The 20212-nt window shown below is 60.6% G+C and overlaps 1 protein-coding gene across 1 annotated transcript in view; it reads left to right on the plus strand.

Annotated features, from left to right (window-relative positions):
• Positions 1-9420: 9420 nt before the first annotated feature.
• Positions 9421-20212, plus strand: part of SLC38A10 (solute carrier family 38 member 10) — a 29268-nt gene continuing 18476 nt past the window's right edge. The window contains 9 exon segments of the mRNA XM_054293064.1: positions 9421-9527; positions 9529-9602; positions 9605-10023; positions 10827-10944; positions 13942-13987; positions 15032-15125; positions 16167-16310; positions 17167-17291; positions 19884-19986. Of these exon segments, the coding sequence (XP_054149039.1) occupies positions 9421-9527; positions 9529-9602; positions 9605-10023; positions 10827-10944; positions 13942-13987; positions 15032-15125; positions 16167-16310; positions 17167-17291; positions 19884-19986 (1230 nt within the window).

A 20212-nucleotide genomic window follows, 5' to 3' on the forward strand; every position in this document is an offset into this window, starting at 1 on the left:
GCCGGGCCGGCTCGGCGGCCGTCGTGCCGCGCTCCGCGCCGGGGCTGTCGGCTCATCCTCCGCTCCTGGCACGGGGAGAGAAAGGAGAGAGTGAGAGCACGGCCGGGGTGGGGGTACGGCCATCGCTGCACCCCAGAAGCGCTCCGCTCCCCGTTTCCCCGGTGCGCTGCCCGCTTTCTCCGCCGTTCGCAGGGCCCCGCGGTCCCCGGTACCTCCGGCGCACGGTCCCCGCTCTCCGCCGTCCCCGGAGCACGGCCCCCCCTTTTCCCAGCGCTCCCGGTTCATGATCCCCAGTTTCCTCAGCGCACAGCCCCCCCACTCCGCGTTCCCGGTGCTCCCGGAGCGCAGCTCCCCCTCTATCCGGTGCTCCCGGTTCCCAACCCCGGTCGCCCGGAGCGCGGGCCCGGTTCCCGCTGCTCCGACCCTTTCTGGCCGCTGCTCGGGTTCCGGTTTCCCGGCGCTCGGTTCTTTTATCTCTCCCGGTTCACCGACCGTATCTCCCTGGGGCTCGGCCCCGCTCGCCCCCGGCTTCCCCGCTTCCCGTTGTGTCCCCGGTGCTCGGCGCCTCCCTCGCCGCGGTTCCCCGGCTTCCTTCCTTCCCCAGCCCCGGTTCCTCGGTGTTTCCCCGTCTTCCCTCCCTCCAGCGCGGTTCCCCCGGCCCCGCTTCCCCGATATCACCCGCTGTCCCGACCCTCCTCTCCCCGGTTCTCCGGTCCGTCCCCGGCGCCCTGCCCCGGTTTCTCGGTATTTCCCCGGTCTCCGGGCCGCGGTTCCCGGTCCCTGCCGCTGCCCGGCCGCGGCTCCCGCCCGCCGGGTCATTGTTCTGGCAGCGCCGGGGCCGGGGGGCCCGATCCGGCGGGGGGAGCCGGGCACGGGCCGGGCGGCGGCGAACAAAGGGGCGCGGGGCGGCGAGCGCGGCCGGGGGGCGCGGGGGGCCCGGCCGGGACCGCGGGGACCGGGGGGGAGCGCCGGGGCGAGCCCCGGGGGAAGAAACCCGGGCCGGGAACAAAACATGTGCATTTCCTTAAATCGAGCTGAGGAAAGGATGTGTAAAAAGGATGTTTTGCTTTCTTTTTTCTTTTTAAAATGTACATATAAATAAAAAAAAACAAAGCGAAAAAAATATAATGGGAAATAATCGAAAGGGGAAAATATTTAAAGCAAAAAATTGAAGGCAAAAAGGGCTCGATGCGAAAATGTTTGAAGGCGCAAACGGTTAGTGAAGCAGCGTTTGATGAGCAAATGATTTAATGAACAAATGTTTTCACGCACAAAATTTTAATGAACAAAATTTTAGGGCGAAGCGTTTCGAAGAGACGGGTTTTAATGGGAAAATGTTTTAATATAAAGAGATAAAAGGGAAAATATGTTTTAATGGGAAAAGATGAAGGGGAAAATATTTTGGTAGAAAGAGATACAGGGAAAAATATTTTTGGGGAAAAAAGATGAAGAGAAAAAATATTTTTGCAGGAAAAAGACGAACGTAGAAAATATTTTGATGCCGGAAAGATGCAAATAAATATTTAGAAGCAAACAAATAAAGCGAAAAAATAAATAATAAGGTAAAAACGCAAAAAAAAAGAGGAAATTTGCAAAAAATAAATTGAAAAAAATGCAAAATAATTAGCGCCCCAAAAATTTAAAACGTAATAAATCCAAGTAGGCAAAGAAAAGAAAAACCATAATGCCCAAAACACAAATAAAAATAATGCCTAAAACGCAATTAAAAAAAAAATTAACGCCCAAAAAACCAAAATAAATAACGCCAAAAAAAATTGTTAAGGCGTAAAAAAAAAAACCCAACAAAAAACAAAAACAACAAAAACAATAACCCCGGAGCGCCCGAAATTAAAATAACCCCCAAACAACAACAACAACAACAACAAAAAAAACCCACCCGCGGATCGCAGTTACTTACCGGAGGGGCGTTCCGCGCGCGGGGCGAGTGCGGTCCCGTGGCGGGGGTGCGCAGCGTGCTCCTGCCGGTGCCCGTGCACTGCCCATGCACCGGCTGCTCCTGCAGCAAAGGGAACCGGGGGTGTGTGGTTGGGGGGGGTGGGGGGGGAGGGAAGGGGGGGGGGTGGGAAAAGGCGGGGGGGGGGGGGGGTGGGGGGACCCCGCCGCGCCTCCCGCTCACGCCGCGCGTTCTCCGCCGGGGCGGGCGCGCCCCGCATGCTAATGAGCGCGTGCCCCGCGCGCGCGCCCCCTCGCTGATTGGCCGCCGCGCGGCGCTCGCGCCCCGCCGGCCATTAATCCCCCCCCAGCCCCCCCCGGGCTCCATTCTTCCTCCGGCGCGCGCGCCGCGCGTCAAGAGAGCGCCGCTCCCGATTGGCTGGCGGGCCGCCAGCGCTCCCGCCAATCGGCGCCCGGCGAGCGGCGCGGAACGGCGGCGCCTAATTCAAGCCCGGCGGATGAATGGGGAGGAGGGAGCGGCGCGCAGGCGCGGTGCGCGCTCGGGGCGGAGGGCCGGGGGGGAGTCGCATTGCCGCGCGCCCCCCGCCGCAGCGCGCGGGCCCCCCCCGCGCCGCGATTGGCTGGCGGTGCGCCAGCGCGCTGTCAATCACGCAGTGTAAACAAGGCGCCGATTGGCCGGTGCCGCGGGCGGTTTCAAGGCGCCCCCGGTGGGGGGGGACACGCGCGGCGGGGACGGTTTCGAGGCCCCCCCGCGCACAGCCCCGAGCGCCCCGGGCCGGAGCGAGCGGGATCAAAGAGCGGCGTGAGGGGAGCGGGCCGCGGGCAGCGCCCGCCGCGGGGCCGGGCCGCCGGGACCCGCCAGGAACGGCCTGCAGCGGCTGCCGGACCTGCCAGCCGCGCTGTGAAGTGCTGGGGGGCGTGCGGTGGGACGGAGCGTGCGATACCGGGGGTAACTGGAATGGTGTGCGGTGTGATGGGGGACAGTATGGGGGGCTATGCAGGGCGGAAGGGGGGACTGTATAATGATGGGGGGGCTGTACAGTATTGGGGGCTGCAGGGGGGCCGTTGCAGTGGTTGGGGGCCCTGCGAGGTGGGGGTGTAAATGTTGGGTGATGTGCACTGAAATGTTGGGGGTTTGTGCATGGTCGGGGGGCTGCGCAGTATTGGGGAGCTGTACAGAGCAGTGTGTGGGGCTCTGCAGTGTGTGCGGTTGTGTATGATCAGGGGGTTGTGTAATGTGGGGGGCCATGCAGTATTGGGGGGCCATGCAGAGCAGTGTATGGGGCTGTGCATTGTTGGGGGGTTGTGCAGTGTTTGGGGGCCATGCAGAGTAATGTGTGGGATTCTGCAGTGTTGGGGGGCTGTGCAGTATTGGGGGCCATGCAGGGCAGTGTGTGGGGCTCTGCAGTGCTGGGGGGCTGTGCAATGTGTGGGGCTGTGCTCCATGCAGGGAGGGGACAGAGCCAGCTGAGAGGGGCTCTGTGATGTGGGGGAGCTGCTCAGGGCCAGGGGAGCCTGAACGGTACCGGGACCACACAGCAGGAACGGGAGCAGCGCCGGGGCGCGCCGGGAGCAGAGGCCTGGCAGCGGCCGCCACCGGCATTCCTGTCGGGGCACTGCGGTGTTCGGGATTTTTCTTTTTCTCCTTTTTTACAATAAAAGGGTGTAATTGATTGAAAACGCTGAAATAAATCCCGATGGCTCGTAACCACGATTAGATTACGGCGGGCGATTCATTACGCGGGACGGCAATCGAGTTAGCGGGGAGCGGCCGGGGGCCGCGGGGACCCTCCGGCAGCGCACGGACAGACGGACAAGGACAGCCGGGAACAGGCGGCCGCACGGCGGGGCACAGCCCGGCACAGGCGCTGCTGCAGCGGGACGTGCGGCTGCGGCACGGAGCCGTGCTCGGGGACACGCCGAGGGACACGGAAGGACACGGGATGGCAGCTCACTCCCAGCCCCCGCATCCTCCTGCGCGGCTGCCCTTGGATCGCTGTCCGCACGGGAAAGGCCCGTATGGATTATCCCGGCGTGTGGAATTGGTGCCAGACGGGAGCGCGGTGCAGATCCCGGTGTGCGGCCACCGGGAGTGCTGGGAAAGAGTTTCCTGACTGCACAAGAACCAGAAAAACCTCACGAGGAGCGGCTCTCGGGCTCTTCCTCCCCGCAGTGACGCCGGCGGGACTGGGACGGGGCCGGGGCAAGCCCTGGTGCCGCTGGGAGGGGGCTGAGTCCAGGGCTTGTGGAGCCCCAGGGTTGTGTCCCTGGTGGGCAGATCCCCAGTGGGTAAACATCAAACCTGGGCAAGCCCTTGCTGTGGGCAACCCTCCCTCCCTGGGCAGACTGCCCCTCATGAGTTGGCATCCCTGTAGGCAGCCCCCATGGTGGGCAGACCCCTCCTGTGGGTACATTCCCTCTGGGCAGACCCCTCCTGTGGGTACATTCCCACTGGGCAGCCCCTCACCCCCACTGTGGGTGTCTAAACCCCGTGGGCAGCCCCCCACGGTGGGCAGCCCCCCCTACCGGGTGGGGATAACTCTGCTGTGTGAGGCTGATCAATGGAGTGAGGCCAAATGAGCACAATTAAAGTCAATTTAATGAGGATCCCCCCCACATCCACCCCCCAGCCCTGCAGCTGCCTTTGTCCGCTGCTGCTGCTCTCACGGTGCCTGTGCCCCCCTCAGCTGGGGCTGGACCACCACAGAGCCCTCTGAGCACGGTGTTCCCTTTGAGGGGACAAGAGGGGACCCCGAGGACGGGGTGTGGTGGCAGAGGGCACGGCCTGTCCCTGCACAGGGGACACGTTTGGGGGTGCAGTGAAGGGGCTGCATCCCCAGCATTTCCCCCCTCCTCAGCTGCTTTCCTGAGCTTTATCCGCCCAGGAGCTGCCGAACCCCCTCGGCAGGGAAAAGAGGCTCGAGGGTCCCCTGACCCTCCTGGGGCAGGAGCTGGGAACAACCCCCGGATCCCCAGCATCGCCGTGGTGCTGCCGTGTCCCCTCTGCTGTCCTTCACGGCTCATCCCCGGGCTCCCCGCGGCTCGGAACGGCTCGGCACAGCACGGCTCCGGGCACAGGCGCTTTTCCAGCTGGCCCCGCTGTCTCAAGGCCGTCTGCCGTCCAAGGGTCGCGTTTGCCGGCGCGGAGGGACGAGGCGGCTCCGCAGCCCGGGGACCCCGTGCCCTGCCCGGGGATGGGGACAGTGGGGGGCGCGGAGCCGCAGCCGCTCGGGGGTCCGAGCAAAAGGCAGGAACTTAACTCCCATTAACCGTCCCATTGTAGCGGCCGTGGGAATAATCGGGTTTGCTAATGCAATTGCTGCCGCGATGCGAAAATCCGACTGGAAAATGTATTAGAGCAATTATCCGCCTCCCTCCGCAGCCGGCGGAGCATTAATATTCAATTTTGATGTGGAAGCCCTATTATGTTAATGACTTTGGTGACAAAAGTCGTTAATGTAAGTCGGTTCCTTTATGGCGCGGCATTAGCCGGGGTGAGCGCGGCCGCGGGGATGGAACGGGCGGCCCGGAGGAGCCGGGATGGGGCGGCCGGAATGAGCCCCCCGCGCACCCCGCACGGCCCTCACGCCTCGGGCCGGTCACCGGGGCCGTGCCGGTGCTCCGGGGGCCGTGCCGGGGCGGATTATCCGCGCTGCAGCGCATCCGGCAGCGCCGCTCCCTCCGCTGCGCTGCCCTCCTTTGTTCTCTGCCGGGCCCCGGGAGATGCACCGGTGCTTCCCCGGCTGCCGGAGAGCGCGGCGGGGCCGGCCCGGGCTGCCCGCTGGCCCGGCCGTCGGGAGGCACCGGGGCCGTGCCCAGGCCGGTGCTCGGTGCGCTGCTCCGTGGTTGGGCAGCGCCGCAGGCAGGCCTGGCTGGGGGGGGGGATGGAGCCGGAGCTGTGCGCTGGGTGGGACACGCGGGGACAGGGAGCGAACGGAGCGGAGTCAGCACCCCCGGGCCGGGCAGCGGCACCCCGGGATGGGCAGCGGCACCCCGGGATGGGCAGCAGCAGCCGCCACCCCCGGCCGGGAATGTCGGTGTGACACTGAGCTGGGCTGTGGCGGTGTCCTGGAGCACTCGAGGGATGGGGATGGACAAACATGGAGCTAGGAGCTGCCTGTGACGGAGAAAGCGACCGTGACCTTCACCCTTCGAGCACAGAGCTGCTCCTCCTGCCCTGGGCTGGCAGTGCCCCGGCTTTGCCATGAGTGTGCCCATGGCACTGGGGCCGGTTGGGATCAGGATATGTCTCAGCAGATCCCAGGCACGGGATGGGATTGCCTGGTGGGGAATTTTCCTTTCCGGGACCCCGTGGGAGGCTCCTGCCCGGTGCAGGCCCCTCCGTGTTGGGCACAGTGCACAGTTCCACACGTGGCTCTGTCCCGGCCCTGTGTGGAGCAGCTCCGTGTGCACGGGCACTGCCGCGGCTGGGATTTGGTGCCCCCGCCCCAGTCCCGGCAATAACGGGAGAGAGGGGCCACAGGCAGCCAAACCCGAACTAACCCTGCTGCCACCTCGGGCTGTCAGGGCCCGCCCCGACCCACAGCACACCCCGACTGCGCCCGAGGATTGCGGCTGAGCTGGGGCCGCTCCACCGTGATTCCCCGGGGTCTACCGGAGCAGAAGGTGCCGAGCCGCTGGTGGCACCGGGATCCGGCACGGATAACGGATGGACAAGCACGTGTCCTTGGCACTGCTGGGGATGGGGCACCGCTGGGGACACAGCCCGGTGGCGCCGGGGTCCCCCCGGTCCCCTCGCTGTCCCCGGTCCCCGCGGAGGCGGCTCCGCGAGCACGTGGCCGGGACGGGCCGTGCCCCGCGCTCCGCCCCGCGCCCCCCCCGCGCGCCCATTGGCCCAGCGCCCCCCGTCCTGCGCTCCCATTGGCCCAGAGCCCCTCGTCCCGCGCTCCCATTGGCCCAGAGCCCCTCGTCCCGCGCTCCCATTGGCCCCGGAGCCCTCCACAAACAAAGGCCGGAGCCCGGCGGGGGGCCCGGCGCACCGCTCTGATTGGCGGAGCGAAAGGGCGGAGCGGGCCGGCTAGGCCCCGCCCACAGAGCGACGCCGGATGCCCTCATATGGAGCTGGGCGGGGCTCGCTCATTCATGCGCGCGGGGAGGGGCGGGGCTAGCGCGGGGCTGCGCTTCCCGCCCGCGGCGCGCGCGGCTCGTTCCCACGGCGCGGGCGGGTGAATGAACGGGCGCGCGCGGGGGCGCGGCACGGCACCGTGAGGGTCGGTACGGCCCAGTAAGGTCCGGTAAGGCTCCGTGCGGCCCGGTAAGCTCCGGTAAGGCTCCGTGCGACTCGGAACGGCTCGGTACAGCTCGGTGCCTGTGCTAGGCGTGGGCACGTGCAGGTGGGGAGCGGGTCCACGCGCGGTGTGACGGTGCCGGGGCTCGCGATCGTGTCCTGGGTGTGCGGGCTGCGCGTGGATCCCCCGTGGTTGTACCCCCGGTGCTGTGTCCACCTGCTCGCCCCTCTGTGCCTTGCACACCCACGCGTGCTTTGTTCTGGGGGCCTTCCCGGGGCCCCCCGCGGCCCTGGCTCTGCATCGCTCCTGCCCAGCCCCTGGGACAACATCAGCATCCCAAATACTTGGGAACCCCCATCCCAAAACGCGTCCCATGGTGAGTACCCGCTGTGGGGCCCCACGGCTCGCACTAGGGTGACAGTGGGGTGACACCATGGCGGGGACACCACGGGCTCTCGCCTCCCTCCCGCCCGGGCCGTGCTGTTTGTCCCAAGCTGCTTTAACTCCCCCCAGGTGGGTTCGGCCCCTTGCCTCCATCCTCCTCACCGTGCCCATAAATCCATCCCCGATCCCGTTCCCAACCTGCCCGGCCCTCGCGGGACACACGGCAGCTCCCAGCTCGTGCTGCAGATACGGACTGAACTTTGGTCCCTGAGCAATTAAGGTGCCTGAAACTGCACTTCATTAATGGTTGTTCTGCAATAAAACCCATCAAACTGCCCTTATTTGCAATATAAAACTGCAATTTGTTTTAATTTATGTTTTTCAATCCCTGCCGGCTGGTTCCGGGGATCTGCCAGGCATCTGTCGCTGGAACCTGGAGCAGGGTGGCCCTGGCTGCTGGGTGGGGTGAAGGGGGGACGTGGGGTGTGGGTGGGCTTGCCCCAGGCCTGGAGAGGGGGTTCCCATTCCTGCCCATTCCCCCTGTGCTGTGTGCCCCAAGAAGGGAGGGCAGGGATGGTTCCAGGGAAGAGCATCCCCGTGCCATGGGAGGTTCATGGGAGGCCCCTGGATGGAGCTGCCACTGAGGCAGATCCCGAGCAAGAGTGGGAGCAGAGATGGACCCAGGTGCTGTCCTGGGACAGCATCACCCGTGGGAGCTGGGAATGGGCTCAGCTCAGCTCCGAGTGTGCCAGCACATGTGGGCACATCCCTGCGGAGCAGCCCCTGGGCATCCCGAGGGATTTGTGCTTCCACAAAGCAGGGCAGGGTCCCTGCGGGCTCAGCCAGCCCTGAGGCCCCATTTCTAATTACTGTCACTGGCTGTGCCATCCCCCGGGGCTGGCTGCTTTCCGTGGGAGGAATCTGGGCCACAGGGCAGGGCTGGCAAGGGCCCTGGGCCACCTGGGATTCCCGGTGGGAACGCTGCCGCTGGCTCCCAAACCCCTCAGGGCCCTTTGCCGGCTCCCGGTGTGCCCTGCCGGCAGGGCAGGGTCGGGGTCCCTGGTGGTTGGAGCTTTCCAGAGGGTTCTCCTTGCTCTCAGCAGGTCTGTGAGGGGAACCTGGCACTGATGGGACGGACCCGGCTCCTGCTGGAGGCAGAATTTGGGCTGTCTGGGGCTGCAGAGCAGCTGATGGTGCCTGAGGAGCTGCAGCACACCCCATTCCCTGGGATGGGCACGGATGTGACCCGGGGCCGTGGCACAGGAGGGTGGCAGACGGAACAGGGGCAGCTCCCCTGGTGTCCCCACTGTGTCACTGCCACTCCTGCCTGGCTCTGCACATTTCCCGAGCCCCTGGCTCCCACCCGGACACGGAGCAGCCACCAGAGCCCTTTCGTGGCCATGGTGACATTCCTGAGGGGATCCCTCGTCCCACCCCGAGGACACACAGGGACACAGCCACCGCTCTGGCACAGGAGCCTGGAAATCGCAGCCGGAGCTACCGATGCTGCAGCACACCTGGAGGGAATTAGGCCGCCCGTTCACCTCCCTGCAAACCTTCTGGAGAGCGAATTCCTGCGGTTTCCCATCGCAATTGCTGCAAATTATACGAGCGCTGTGCAACGTTCCGTGCTGATGGGAACGTGCCCTTGGCGAGTGGCACCCGGAGCTGCCGCCAGCCTGGCCTCGGGGGACCCTTCCAGAGCCCCCCGAGAAGATAAAGAATCCCACCCCACATCTCTCCTTCTTTTTCCCCTCTCCCGTGGGATGTGGGGGCGCGGAGCTGGGCATGGCTGCGGGTGGGATGGGGAGCAGATGTGTGCGCACAGCTGGATGCGTGCCCAGACGTGCAGGGGGAGGGGATGTCAGGGGTCATGTTCTACCCTCGAGGGGCTTTTCAGAGGCCGCCATCAGCCCAGGGACCCCCGCTCGGGCGCCACCGCTGCTGCGAGCTGTGCGCTCATGTGTGTATGTGCACACACGCGTATAAAGGCACACGCACACCCCTCTCCGTGCCTTTCCATGCACGGATCTGCACGGATGTGTGTCCTGGTGCATTCCGCACCTCCCTGGCCGTGCTGGGCTCTCCGGGGGCGCCCCCAAGCACGGGGACCCCCCTTGGTCCTCCACCACCAGCGAGTCCAGACCTCCGGGCGGCAGGAGCGGCCCCACGCGGACACGTCACTTCCTGCGGCGGCGGCGGAAGCCGGAAGTGCCGCTGTGGCCGGTGCCGGGTCGGGGCGTGCCCGGTGGGGCCATGGCGGGCACGGCCGGCTGAGGGGGACCGGGGGCACCGGGCGCTCCGAGCCGGCCGCGGGGCTCGGGCAGCGGCCGCACACCGGGTGTTCCGGCGCGGGGATCCTCTGCCGCGGGCCATGGCGGCGGCGGCGGCGGGTTCCAACTGGGGCCTGATCATGAACGTGGTGAACAGCATCGTGGGGGTGAGCGTGCTCACCGTGCCCTTCTGCTTCCGACAGGTGAGCGCCGGGAGCGGCCGGTGTGCCCGGGCTGCGGCGGGGCCGGGCCGTGCCCCTGGCAGCCGAAAGCCCCCGCGGGCCCCTCCAGGGCCGGGCAGCGGCCGCCTCTGCCCTTCTGGCCGGGTGTGGGGTGGTTCCCTGGCTGGAGAGGAAAGTCAGTGAAAGAAACGCTTGAGACCCAGAGCGGGCATCTCGTGTTCCAAACACCGCGTTTGTCTCGGCGGTGACGTCTCCAAGTCAAAACTTCTGCTGCACACTCTGAGTTTTCCCTGCCCTGTGGTCTCTGATCATTTCTGCCTCTCTTGTAAGGAGAAGGGAGAATGAAATCCAGGGGTTTGCCCACATGATAAACATTACTTGGAGGCTCTTCCAGGTTACTGTGCCCCCTGCCTCTCCCTGGCATCTGGGGCTGTGCCAAGCCCTGCTGGGTGCCCGTGGGTGCCAGCCCTGCCCAGGGACAGTGTGTGATGCCAGCTGGTTGTGGATAAATCAGTTTGCAGCACAGGTGGCACCTCGGGCTCTGTCTGTGCTCCCTGGGGGGGTGAGCCAGGGTGGGAATTGTGCTCCCAGTTTGGTGCTCAGGGCTCAGACTGGTGCAGCTGGGAGCTGTGGGAAGCAGGTGTGTGTTCCACGTGTCCTTGGGCCGTGGACAGGGTGATGTGGAGCTGGTGGGAAGGGGACAGAACTTCCTGAGAGAGGGAAAAACGTGGCTGGAACACGGGGGGGAGGCTGAGGGTGCTGAGGGAGGGTGGCTGGGCTGTGCTGGGGGGCTGACCCCCATGTCCTGCCCTGCTCCTTTGCAGTGTGGGATCCTCCTGGGAGCCATGCTGCTGATCTTCTGCTCGTGGATGACCCACCAGTCCTGCATGTTCCTGGTGAAATCAGCCAACCTCAGCAAGCGCAGGACCTACCCCGGCCTCGGTGAGACCCCGGCCCTGGGGCTGCTCCCAGCCCTGCTGCTGCTCTGACAGCACCACGACCTTCCTGGGCCTCCCAGGCTGCATTTCCTCATTGTTGCTGCTGGAACAACAAATGTTCCTTTCTTGCTGCAGTTCCCAGTTTCCCTGTTGTGCCTCAGCCTCTCCCCGGGGCGGTGCTGGGTTGGATCCTGCTCCCACAGCCCTGGTAATGGGTGCTGAGTTGTTTTGACTCTGCAGGGCAGGGAGGAGAGGATCCAAACCCCAGCTCCCGGGAGCCAGCTGGGATGAATTGTGGGGCTGGGATGAATTAATTATGGGTCTGGGCACGAGCTCCCCACCCACCCAGCCAGTGCTGCCGGGACAGCGGGTCCTGCCAGCCTGGCACAGAGCTGGGAGCTCCTTTATGGCTCAGCAGAGAGGAAACAGAGCGAGCTTCCAGAGGGCTGCGAAAACAAAAACATCTGGAAGATCCCTGGGTGGGTTTTGGCCGTGCCAAAACCTCGGAGCTGAGCGCTGGCGCCGGGATTGGCCTCTGCTCGTGGCCTCTCTTGGGATTCTGGCTGCCCTGGGGAGCAGGAGGAGGTGTTTGGGTTCCTCTCCTTGCTGCTGGCATATGGAGCAGCAGGAAAAGTCTCCTTTCCCTCGTCCTGCCGTGCTGTTGCGTGGGAGGAGGCGCTGTTTGGCACTGCCCTGGCACAGGGCTCCAGCAGCTGCTGACAGACGGGGCTGCTCCTCCCTCGGGGCGCCCGAGGTGCTGCTCAGGAAGCACATCCCGGCCTCTGCCTGCTTGTATCTGCTAGGAGCGGACAAGAGGGAGAAGCCCCGTGGCTGGGGGGCTGCTCTGGTGCCAGGGGGAAGGAAGGGGGAGCCCCCTCCCAGCTGCCGCTGCTCCCTGCCCCTCACAGGGGCCTTTGTGCGCCGCTTCCCGCAGGACGCGGAGTCCCCGCGCCTTGGAGCGTGTCCCGGGGAGAAGGGATCCTCTGCCCGCCCAGGAGCCGAGGGCTGCCATACAGGGAGGGCCAGCAGTGTCTCCCAGCTTCCTCCTGGCAGCGGGGGCTGGCAGCAGCGCCGTGCCCGCCGCCGGGCCCTGGCAGAGGTGCCACGCGCATCCCAATGCTGCGGGCTCGGGCAGCTCCACACAGAGCCCTTTGTCCCCTCGGCCCGGGCCCGGGGACATCTGCGGGCACTCCTGGGAGGCTTTGGCACCGAGGGAGGTTGTGCACAATCCCTGCAGGCGGGCACAGCCTTCCGGAGGAACCCCAGCAGCCGTGGCACGGGCACAAAGGCTGGCCCAGGCCGGGGCTGGCACTGCCCCTCACTGCTGAGGGAAGGGGAAGGGCTGCAGGGTGAGGAGGGAAGGGCAGGAAGATCCCAGATGGGTTTTTACAGGAGATGAGGGAATCCCTCCCCTTCCAGCAGCGCTCAGGATGTGCTGGGGCTGTGCTGGGCAGCTCAGCCCTGCAGGGCCAGGGGGATGAAGCTCTGTCCCAGGAACCACACTGGTTTGAAAGGATTCTCCAGGTACTGAGCAAGCTCTGCCCAGTTTGGGAGCATTCCAAAATCCCATTCCAAGGATTTGACTGTGCCATTTATTTTACAGTCGCTACCTCCTGGAGAAGGTAAAGAATCCCATTTTTCCCTTGTCCCCAGGTGGGGACACCTGCCCACAGTGTTTGGAGGCTTGTTCTCATTGAGCATCAGTTCCAAACAGGGGAGATGGGCTGGTTCCAGCATCACCCAGGGCTGTGTCCGTATCCAGAGGCTGGAATGTGCTCTGGGAGGATCAGCAGCCCCGTTCCTCTATCCCCCCACCCCGAGCTCAGCCTGTTACTGCCCCATCTCCAGAGGGATGTTTTCCTCTTGCTGGCTCCTCTTTCTCCTCCCAGCCCCTTTGTCTGTGGGCCTGACCCCCCCAGAGCTGTTGCCTTTTCCCTCCTGGCTGTGAATTCCCAGAGGAGGCCGCTCCCCGTGCCCGGGCACGCTGCCTGGTGGCGCCTGTCCCACTGCCCTGTCACTGATCCAGCTGCTATTTTGGGTGCTCCCCCACATCCCTGCTCGGGGCTGTGGGTCCCTGCCGTGCCTTTTGCTCGTTCTGTGGGAGAACATCTCGTTTCCTGAGCTTTTAGCTGGAGAAGAGTCCAAGGAAATCAAGAGTTGAAGCTAATATTTAAAGTAGCAGAAGAAGCTTCCAGAAAGGATCTGAGTTTGTTTTCTGGCGGGCTCTGGGAATGTTGGGCTGTGCCTTGAGGGAAGGCAGAGGGGACTCCAGGCTGGTGGGTTCATGCTGGACCTCACTGGCAGATTTGGGCACTGTGGTCTGGGTTTGGCACCGCAGCTCCCCATTCCCGTTCTGCCCAGCAGGAGCTAAAAATAGAAGCAAAGTTTTCTTGGCATTGTCTTTTTAAGAGAAAACCCAGCGATTTGAGGACTAGTGAGCATTTTGGGCTCCAACCCCCGGGGTGGGAGGGAGGGAAAGCACAGCCTTGGCAGCAGCCCTTTGGTGTGGGTTGGGAGCACTGGGTATTCTGGGAATGGGATTGAACGTTCTGGGCACCAGCTCAGCTCTCCCAGCCAGCCATGTCGGGCAGCCCAGTTCGAGGGGGAAGATAAAAATAAAAAGGGGACTTGGACTGGAATTCTGCACCACTTTAACTTTCGCCACACACAATCTTGTACAGGAATATTTTCTCTCCCATTGCCTTTAATGGCTGCCATGTGTGGCTGCTGCTTCACACCACTTCTGGTTTTAAATAGAAAAAAAAGAACCTGCTTGCTGGCTTTCCCTCATCCCTGCTCCTGTCTTATGTGGTTTTCAGTTTCCAAAGGGAAAGGCTGAAAAAGAAAGTGGGAGGGTGAGGGAAACGGCCCCAAAATACCAGTGGTGGGTTCCTGCTGCAATGCCCTGTGTCACTGCTGGTGTCTAATTGTGAACTGACATCTTGCCCTGTTCTGGACCTTTCTTTGACTAACTTCCACTCTTTTTTCCCTTTTATGCCAGCATTTCATGCCTATGGAAAAGCAGGAAAAATGTTGGTGGAAACAAGGTAAATCTGCTGCTGATTCAAAGCGTGAACCGTTTGGGTGTCTGTGGTGGAAGCCTTTCTGAGCCTTGCTGTGCTCTCCTTCCTGCTGGAATCCCACAGGAGCTGGGTGAGATGCCCTGAGCACAGCTCCAGGTGTCACCTCCATCCCTTCCAGCATTTCCCTGGCTCTGGGAGCACAGAAGGAAGGAAGGGATGAGCTGTGCTGTGAAATCCCAGCGTGTCACTCGTGGCAGCTCTCCAGGGGTGCCATCCCTGCTGGTGGGTTGGTGGGAGGGAGTGTTTGCTGCCTTGGATCCCAGGATCTGCTTTGCTCCTGCCCTCTGTGCTCCCTGCCCTGTGAGATGCCTTCAGGGGGAGTCCTGCCTCCATCTCTGCTTCCTCCCATGACCCCAGTGCAGATGTCAGGTGATGGCACAATGCTCACAGCCCTGCTTTTTCCAGCAGGGATTCTTTTCCAGGCACGGTGAGCCCAGGGCCGGCAGCGGTGCCGGCTCCTTGGCTCTTCCCAGCTGCAAACTTCTGCTCAGCACTAAAAATACACAGAATATTCCTCAGATGTTACTTGTCCATGCAAGCAGAGGCTGTAATTGCCACAGGGATGTTCTATAATTGGAATTGGGAAGGAAAGTGGTCCAGGAGTGGGAGGAGAAGCAGTTCATGGACAATCTTTTCATTAAAGTGTGGTCCATTGTGTGGAGAGACGTTGGAGAGCCCACTGGATATTGAGACTCTCATGGCAGGGTCCTGCAGTGGGTGTGGGGCTCTGAGAGCCTCGTGCTGATTCTTTTGAATTGTTCCAGGAGTTCAAGGAGTTCTTGTCATCTCCAAGATTAGTTTTCCTTGGTTTTTTCCCCCGTGGCTCCCAACAGGAGTTAAACCCCTGTGTCGGTTGTGGGCAGAGCTGCATCCCCGAGTGTTTGGTGTGGAGGGAGGTTCTCTGGTGGCTGTTTTGTTGGGATGGAGTGCTGAAGGGGGATGTCCTGCCCTTCCCAGCACTGAGGATGGAATGTGGCCCTGCTAACCTGTCCCTGTTTGTGTTTGCAGCATGATTGGGCTGATGCTGGGCACTTGCATCGCCTTCTACGTCGTCATCGGCGATTTGGGCTCCAACTTCTTTGCCCAGATGCTCGGATTGCAGGTGAATAAATCACTCCTGCAGTGCTCCCAGCCCTTGCACTGAGCCCTGGGGACAGCAGAGCTCCTGCTCAGCACCCTGGGGTCTCAGGGGGCTTTGTGGGGTCCCCTCACAGAGGGATCCTCATGCATGGAGCCTCTGCTCTGGGAAGTGTGGGGAGCTCAGACATATGGCAAACAATCAGCTGTGTAAAACTCCAATAAGGCATTTCCATCAAAGGAATTCTTTTTAACTTGGTCCCTTATTAATTCTGGAGCAGATTCCTTGGGGGAGATAATGCTTCCTGCCTTAATTCCTGCCCCAGTGGGTAGTGACAGGCAGTTCCTCTGCCTGAGCTCTCCTCCCTGTAGTTCAGGAGGGATTTTTGTCCTGTCCCTGGCTGGTTTTGTGGCCAGAGTCTCTGTGTTCCTGCCTCCTCAGCCGTGTGATGAGCCTGCTGCTGGCTCAGGGTGCTCAGAGGCAAGAGGTGCTCCTCAGAGCCGGCACGAGGGCCGTGCAGGGAAGCAAAAGGATTTTTGGTGGAGTGTTATCTGTGCTGCCTGATGCTCCTAAGCTCAGATTAAGGGACTGTGAAGTTAAAAAAGATGCGTTGAGGCTGCAGCCAAATTAGGTATTAAATATTTCCAAGCATTCCAGAGTGTTCTGCTATAATAAATAGCAGTGTGAGGCTTTGATTAATTTTCTGGATTGGAGTTTTCAACACTTTCAATTTCTCGTCTCCCCAAGTAAATTTAGGTTTTATTTAATTGCATGAAAATACCTAAATAGCTTGTGCTGGATTAGCATTTAACCCCCCCAGCCACCCCCCAAATTCTTCCAGCTCGGACCTGTCACACACTGCAGAGCAACAGTGGCACCCAGTGACTGCTCAGCTCAGCACAGACAGAGCCCGAGCCTGCAGCATCTCCAAACACCTCCAGACACAGGATTGCACTGTTTGAAGTTGCTTTTCCCTCTGGGAAGATGAGCCATGCCAGGGTTTGCTGCCTGGGGGTGTGTGGGGTGTGCTCCCCGTGCAGGTGTTGATGCAGGTGTGTTGTGCAGGTGTCAGGTCCGTTCCGCATCGTCCTGCTCTTCGCTGTGTCCCTGTGCATCGTCCTTCCCCTGAGCCTGCAGAGGAACATGATGGCCTCCATCCAGTCCTTCAGTGCCATGGCTCTCATCTTCTACAGCGTGTTCATGTTCGTGGTGGGTACGGACAGCGGGCACCCCCTTTCCCTCCTTTCTGTTCCTTTTTGGTGACCAGTTTCACATCCCAGATGCTCCTGCGATTCCCTCCTGGAGCTCCAGCCCTGTCTCACCCAAATTTCAGGACTGGAAGGAAAGGGAGCTGTGGGGATTCTCTCCATGTAACGTTTCTAGTAGGCTGTGCAGGGTCACACCTCGGAGCTGCCCCCTCAGGGAGGTGTGGAACCTCCCAGGAGCTGTGCCTTTAAGAAACCACAACGTTCACGAGAGCTGGCTGCACTGAACCATCTCTGGGGATTAGAAACCCCATCCAAGGATATTATAAACAGACAGTCAGACATATTTACCTTCTGCTTCCTGTGCAACCCAACTCCTGCCAGTTCTTGTGTCCATGGCAAGGGAGCTCCCTGGCCTCGGCTCCTCCCTCTTTCCATAAAGCTTTTCCTTCTCTTTGGTGAGCTGCTGGTGTTAAATGGCCCTGGAGCAGCAGGTGGGGTCCTGTTTTAGGACCCTTTGTCTCTCTCTGCTGAACAGGATTCTCCAAGGGCAGCAGTGCTTCCTGTTTGGATTTAAAAACACATTTCAAAAAGTGCAAAAGAGGTTGCTTTGAACAATGATTCTCACAGTTGGTGGAAACTGTGTGTGCTGTGATGCCATCAAACAAGGGGGAATGTCGCAGATCCCTTGGAATGCTCCTGGGATCCCTGGTGGCCCTGGGGGCTGTGTGGGTGGGGTGTGGAGCTGGGGGATTGGGACGGGGCTGTGCTGGCAGCTCGGGTTATCCCAGCCTGGCATTGCTGCTGCCCTGCAGCTGTCTGGGGCTGGCTGCTCACCCCTGCTGTCTGTCCTGCTGCAGGTGGTGTTGTCCTCCTTCAACCACGGGCTGTTCAGCGGGCAGTGGCTGCAGAGGGTCAGTTACGTGCGCTGGGAGGGCATTTTCCGCTGCATCCCCATCTTTGGAATGTCCTTTGCCTGCCAGTCGTGAGTACCTGCCTTCCCCAGCCCTGGCACTTGCTCCTGCAGTGGGTTTGTGTGGGGGCACAGGGTCAGGAGGGTCTGCAAGGGATAGATACCATCTGCTTTGGTGGTTTGTTTTCATCAGGCTGCTTTACTGAAGTTCAGCCTCTCATTCAGTCGTGACCCTTTTGTTACCCAGACCCTTTTGTTGTTCCATTTCACCTGGGAGTTCTTGTAATGGAGCAACATGAGAGCACTGGAGCCAAACAGCTCCTCGGGAGCTTCTGGTGCAGCTGCAGGAGGGATGAAATTCCCCTGGTCCTTGAAGGGAATGGAGGAGCTCCAGGAAGGGCTGTGCCACCCCCTGTGTGACCCCCTGAATGCTGGGGGCATTGAAGGGCATGGAGGGGCACCAGGAAAGGCTGTGCCACCCTCTGTGTGACCCCCTGAATGCTGGGGGCTGCTCTGCTCTGCTCTGCTCCCCACATTTCCTGGGGAGCACCCTGAAGGTGACACAGGTGTTGGCTTTGGAGGGGTGTTCCTGCATTTCCAGATCATTGTATAACTCCTGCATTTCCAGCTCCCTGGGTGTAGTGGCACGTGGGAGGAGCTGAGAGCAGACCAGGCCATTTCCACCTGCCCGGTTCCCTGGCTTTGGGAGGGTTTCTGTGACAAGTGGAAGAAGGTGAGGGCAGGCCAGGCTGTCCCAGGTTTCCAGCAGCATTCCCTGCTGCACGGGACAGCAGGTGGGTGCTGTGTGACAGCCCTAACCCCTGTAAATCCAGCCCTGGGCAGGGGAGGACTGGCCTGCTCTGGAAGGAGCATCCTCCTCTGGCAGAGCTGGGCTTCCCCCTTGTAGCTCCAGCTAACGGGTCTCGTGCCAACAGTAAATGAATGTGACAGATAAAATTTGCTCAGACTGCTGTGTTTACACCCACTCCAAGATCCAAATCATCATTTCCCACTTACTGGCTCTCTTGGCAGCTCAGATCCTACCCCGGCACACTCCAGGCTTGCTGTTTAATGTCTCCATTACAACTGGCAAAGGGAATTGTGTTCTCTTGCAGCTTTACCTTGTTAACAAATCCCTTTTATTTTTTCCTTATGGAAGCCATGCGGTACCCAGAACAATTTTCCTGGGAGCTGGAAATGCAGGGAAATAGTTTGGTCTGGACCTGTGTGTGTGCCTAAATATGGGCTCCATGGCAGCGCTTTTGTGGCAAACCCAATCTAAAGCTGTGTGTTTTCTCCAAACACCAGGAAAATACCCTGTCCCCAGCCCAGGCAGTATTTATATATTTTTTTAAAATTTCTTTCCATCTGTGTATTCTCTCTCTTTCTCTCTCTACCCACCATATATTGAATATACTTTATTCCTTTCTTTATGTGTAGTTTATCTATGTAGCCTCAGCTGGGTAGATTTAACTTTACTCACCTCTGAATCACCTTTTTAACCATCCCACACACTGCAGAGCCTCCCTGTTTCCCTCTTTTTACCTTCCCAAGCCTGAATGTTTGGCTGGACCCTTCCCTTGGAAGTTGAAGGCCAGAATGTAGCTGGAGGTGGCTGTGGAGAGGGCAGGGAGGAATCCCAAAAGGAGAGATTTCCTAGGGAAGGCAGTCTCTTTTCTCCAGGGAGGAATCCCAAATTGAGAGACTCCCAGAGAAGCCAATCTCCTTTCTCCAGGGAGGAATCCTGAATGGAGGGACTTTGGGAAGCCAGTCTCCTCACTCCCAGGGAGAAACCCCAAAAGGAGAGATTCCCAGGGAAGCCAGTCTCCTCAGTCTCAGGGAGGAATCCCAGATGGAGTCCCCCAGGGAAGTCCTTGCTCCCTGCTGGTACCTCCAGCCCCAGAGCCTCCTTTCACATTCAGGAATTAAAGGTTAAGGATGTTTCTGCAGGGCCCCAGCCTGACACACTTCCTGGGAATGGCTTGGTGCCCACTGGGGCTGGGGATACCCTTCCCATCTCCCCAGAGTTCCGGGATGTGGCCGCTAGAATTAAAGTAACAAGAGGTTAATGAGTTGCTAAAATATGCACCTGATGTCAAAAGGAACATTCCCCACGCTTTCCAAGGCTGTAAATACCCCAAATCCCAGGGAATTGGCACTTGTGGCTTTCTGTGAAGCGAGCTGAAGTAGGACAGGCTGCGCTGGGGTTTGTTTGTTTAATTTTCCTTCAGACAGTGGGATGCTCCAACCTTCTTTCCCTCTTTTCCTCTGTAAACACTGTGTTGCTTTAATTATCAGCACGGAGAGCTCCAAGAACAATAATCTCTGGCGCTGGGGCTGGCCCGGAGCCACCCGTGGCCCCGGGAACAAACGGTCATTCATTTTGCAACCCTTCCTGAACCCAAATGTTTACATCACACGTTTCGCTCCACGTGGTGGGGTGGGGAGAGCAGCAATATTTTTGCAACACTTAAAAGTTATGAGTGCTCTGAAATCTCTTGGCATTGGCAGTATAAATTGTGGAATAGCAGCAGGTGTTTATGCTCCAGAGGGGGAAGGTGTCAGGGATTCGTTGCTGCTGGGCTGAGGCAGAGATTGGGCTGGGACTGGGGGTTTTTCTCCCGTTTCCTGCAGGTTCCCTTAAATATTTTACCCTTTTTACAGTCAGGTCTTGCCTACTTACGACAGCTTGGATGAGCCGTCTGTCAAAATCATGAGCTCCATATTTGCTTCTTCCCTAAACGTGGTCACCACCTTCTACATCATGGTAGGAACTTCCCCTTCTCTTCCCTTGCCAGAAATCTGGAGGGGCCACAGGGATGAGGCTTTATCTACAGCTGGGGCTGCTTTCTGCTTATCTCTGTTTACTCTGACAGATAAGTCCTCATGCTGAAAGCAGAGTTAGGTGGGAGGTGATGAACCCAAGGGCACGGGGGGCACTGGGAGAATCCAGGTTTTCAGAGCAGCATGTTTCCTTGGAGGCAGAGTGAAAC

This window comes from Melozone crissalis, unplaced genomic scaffold (assembly GCF_028551555.1).
Source record: "Melozone crissalis strain CALT ecotype California unplaced genomic scaffold, PUWL_Pcris_2 ptg000129l_1, whole genome shotgun sequence".
Taxonomy (NCBI): domain Eukaryota; kingdom Metazoa; phylum Chordata; class Aves; order Passeriformes; family Passerellidae; genus Melozone; species Melozone crissalis.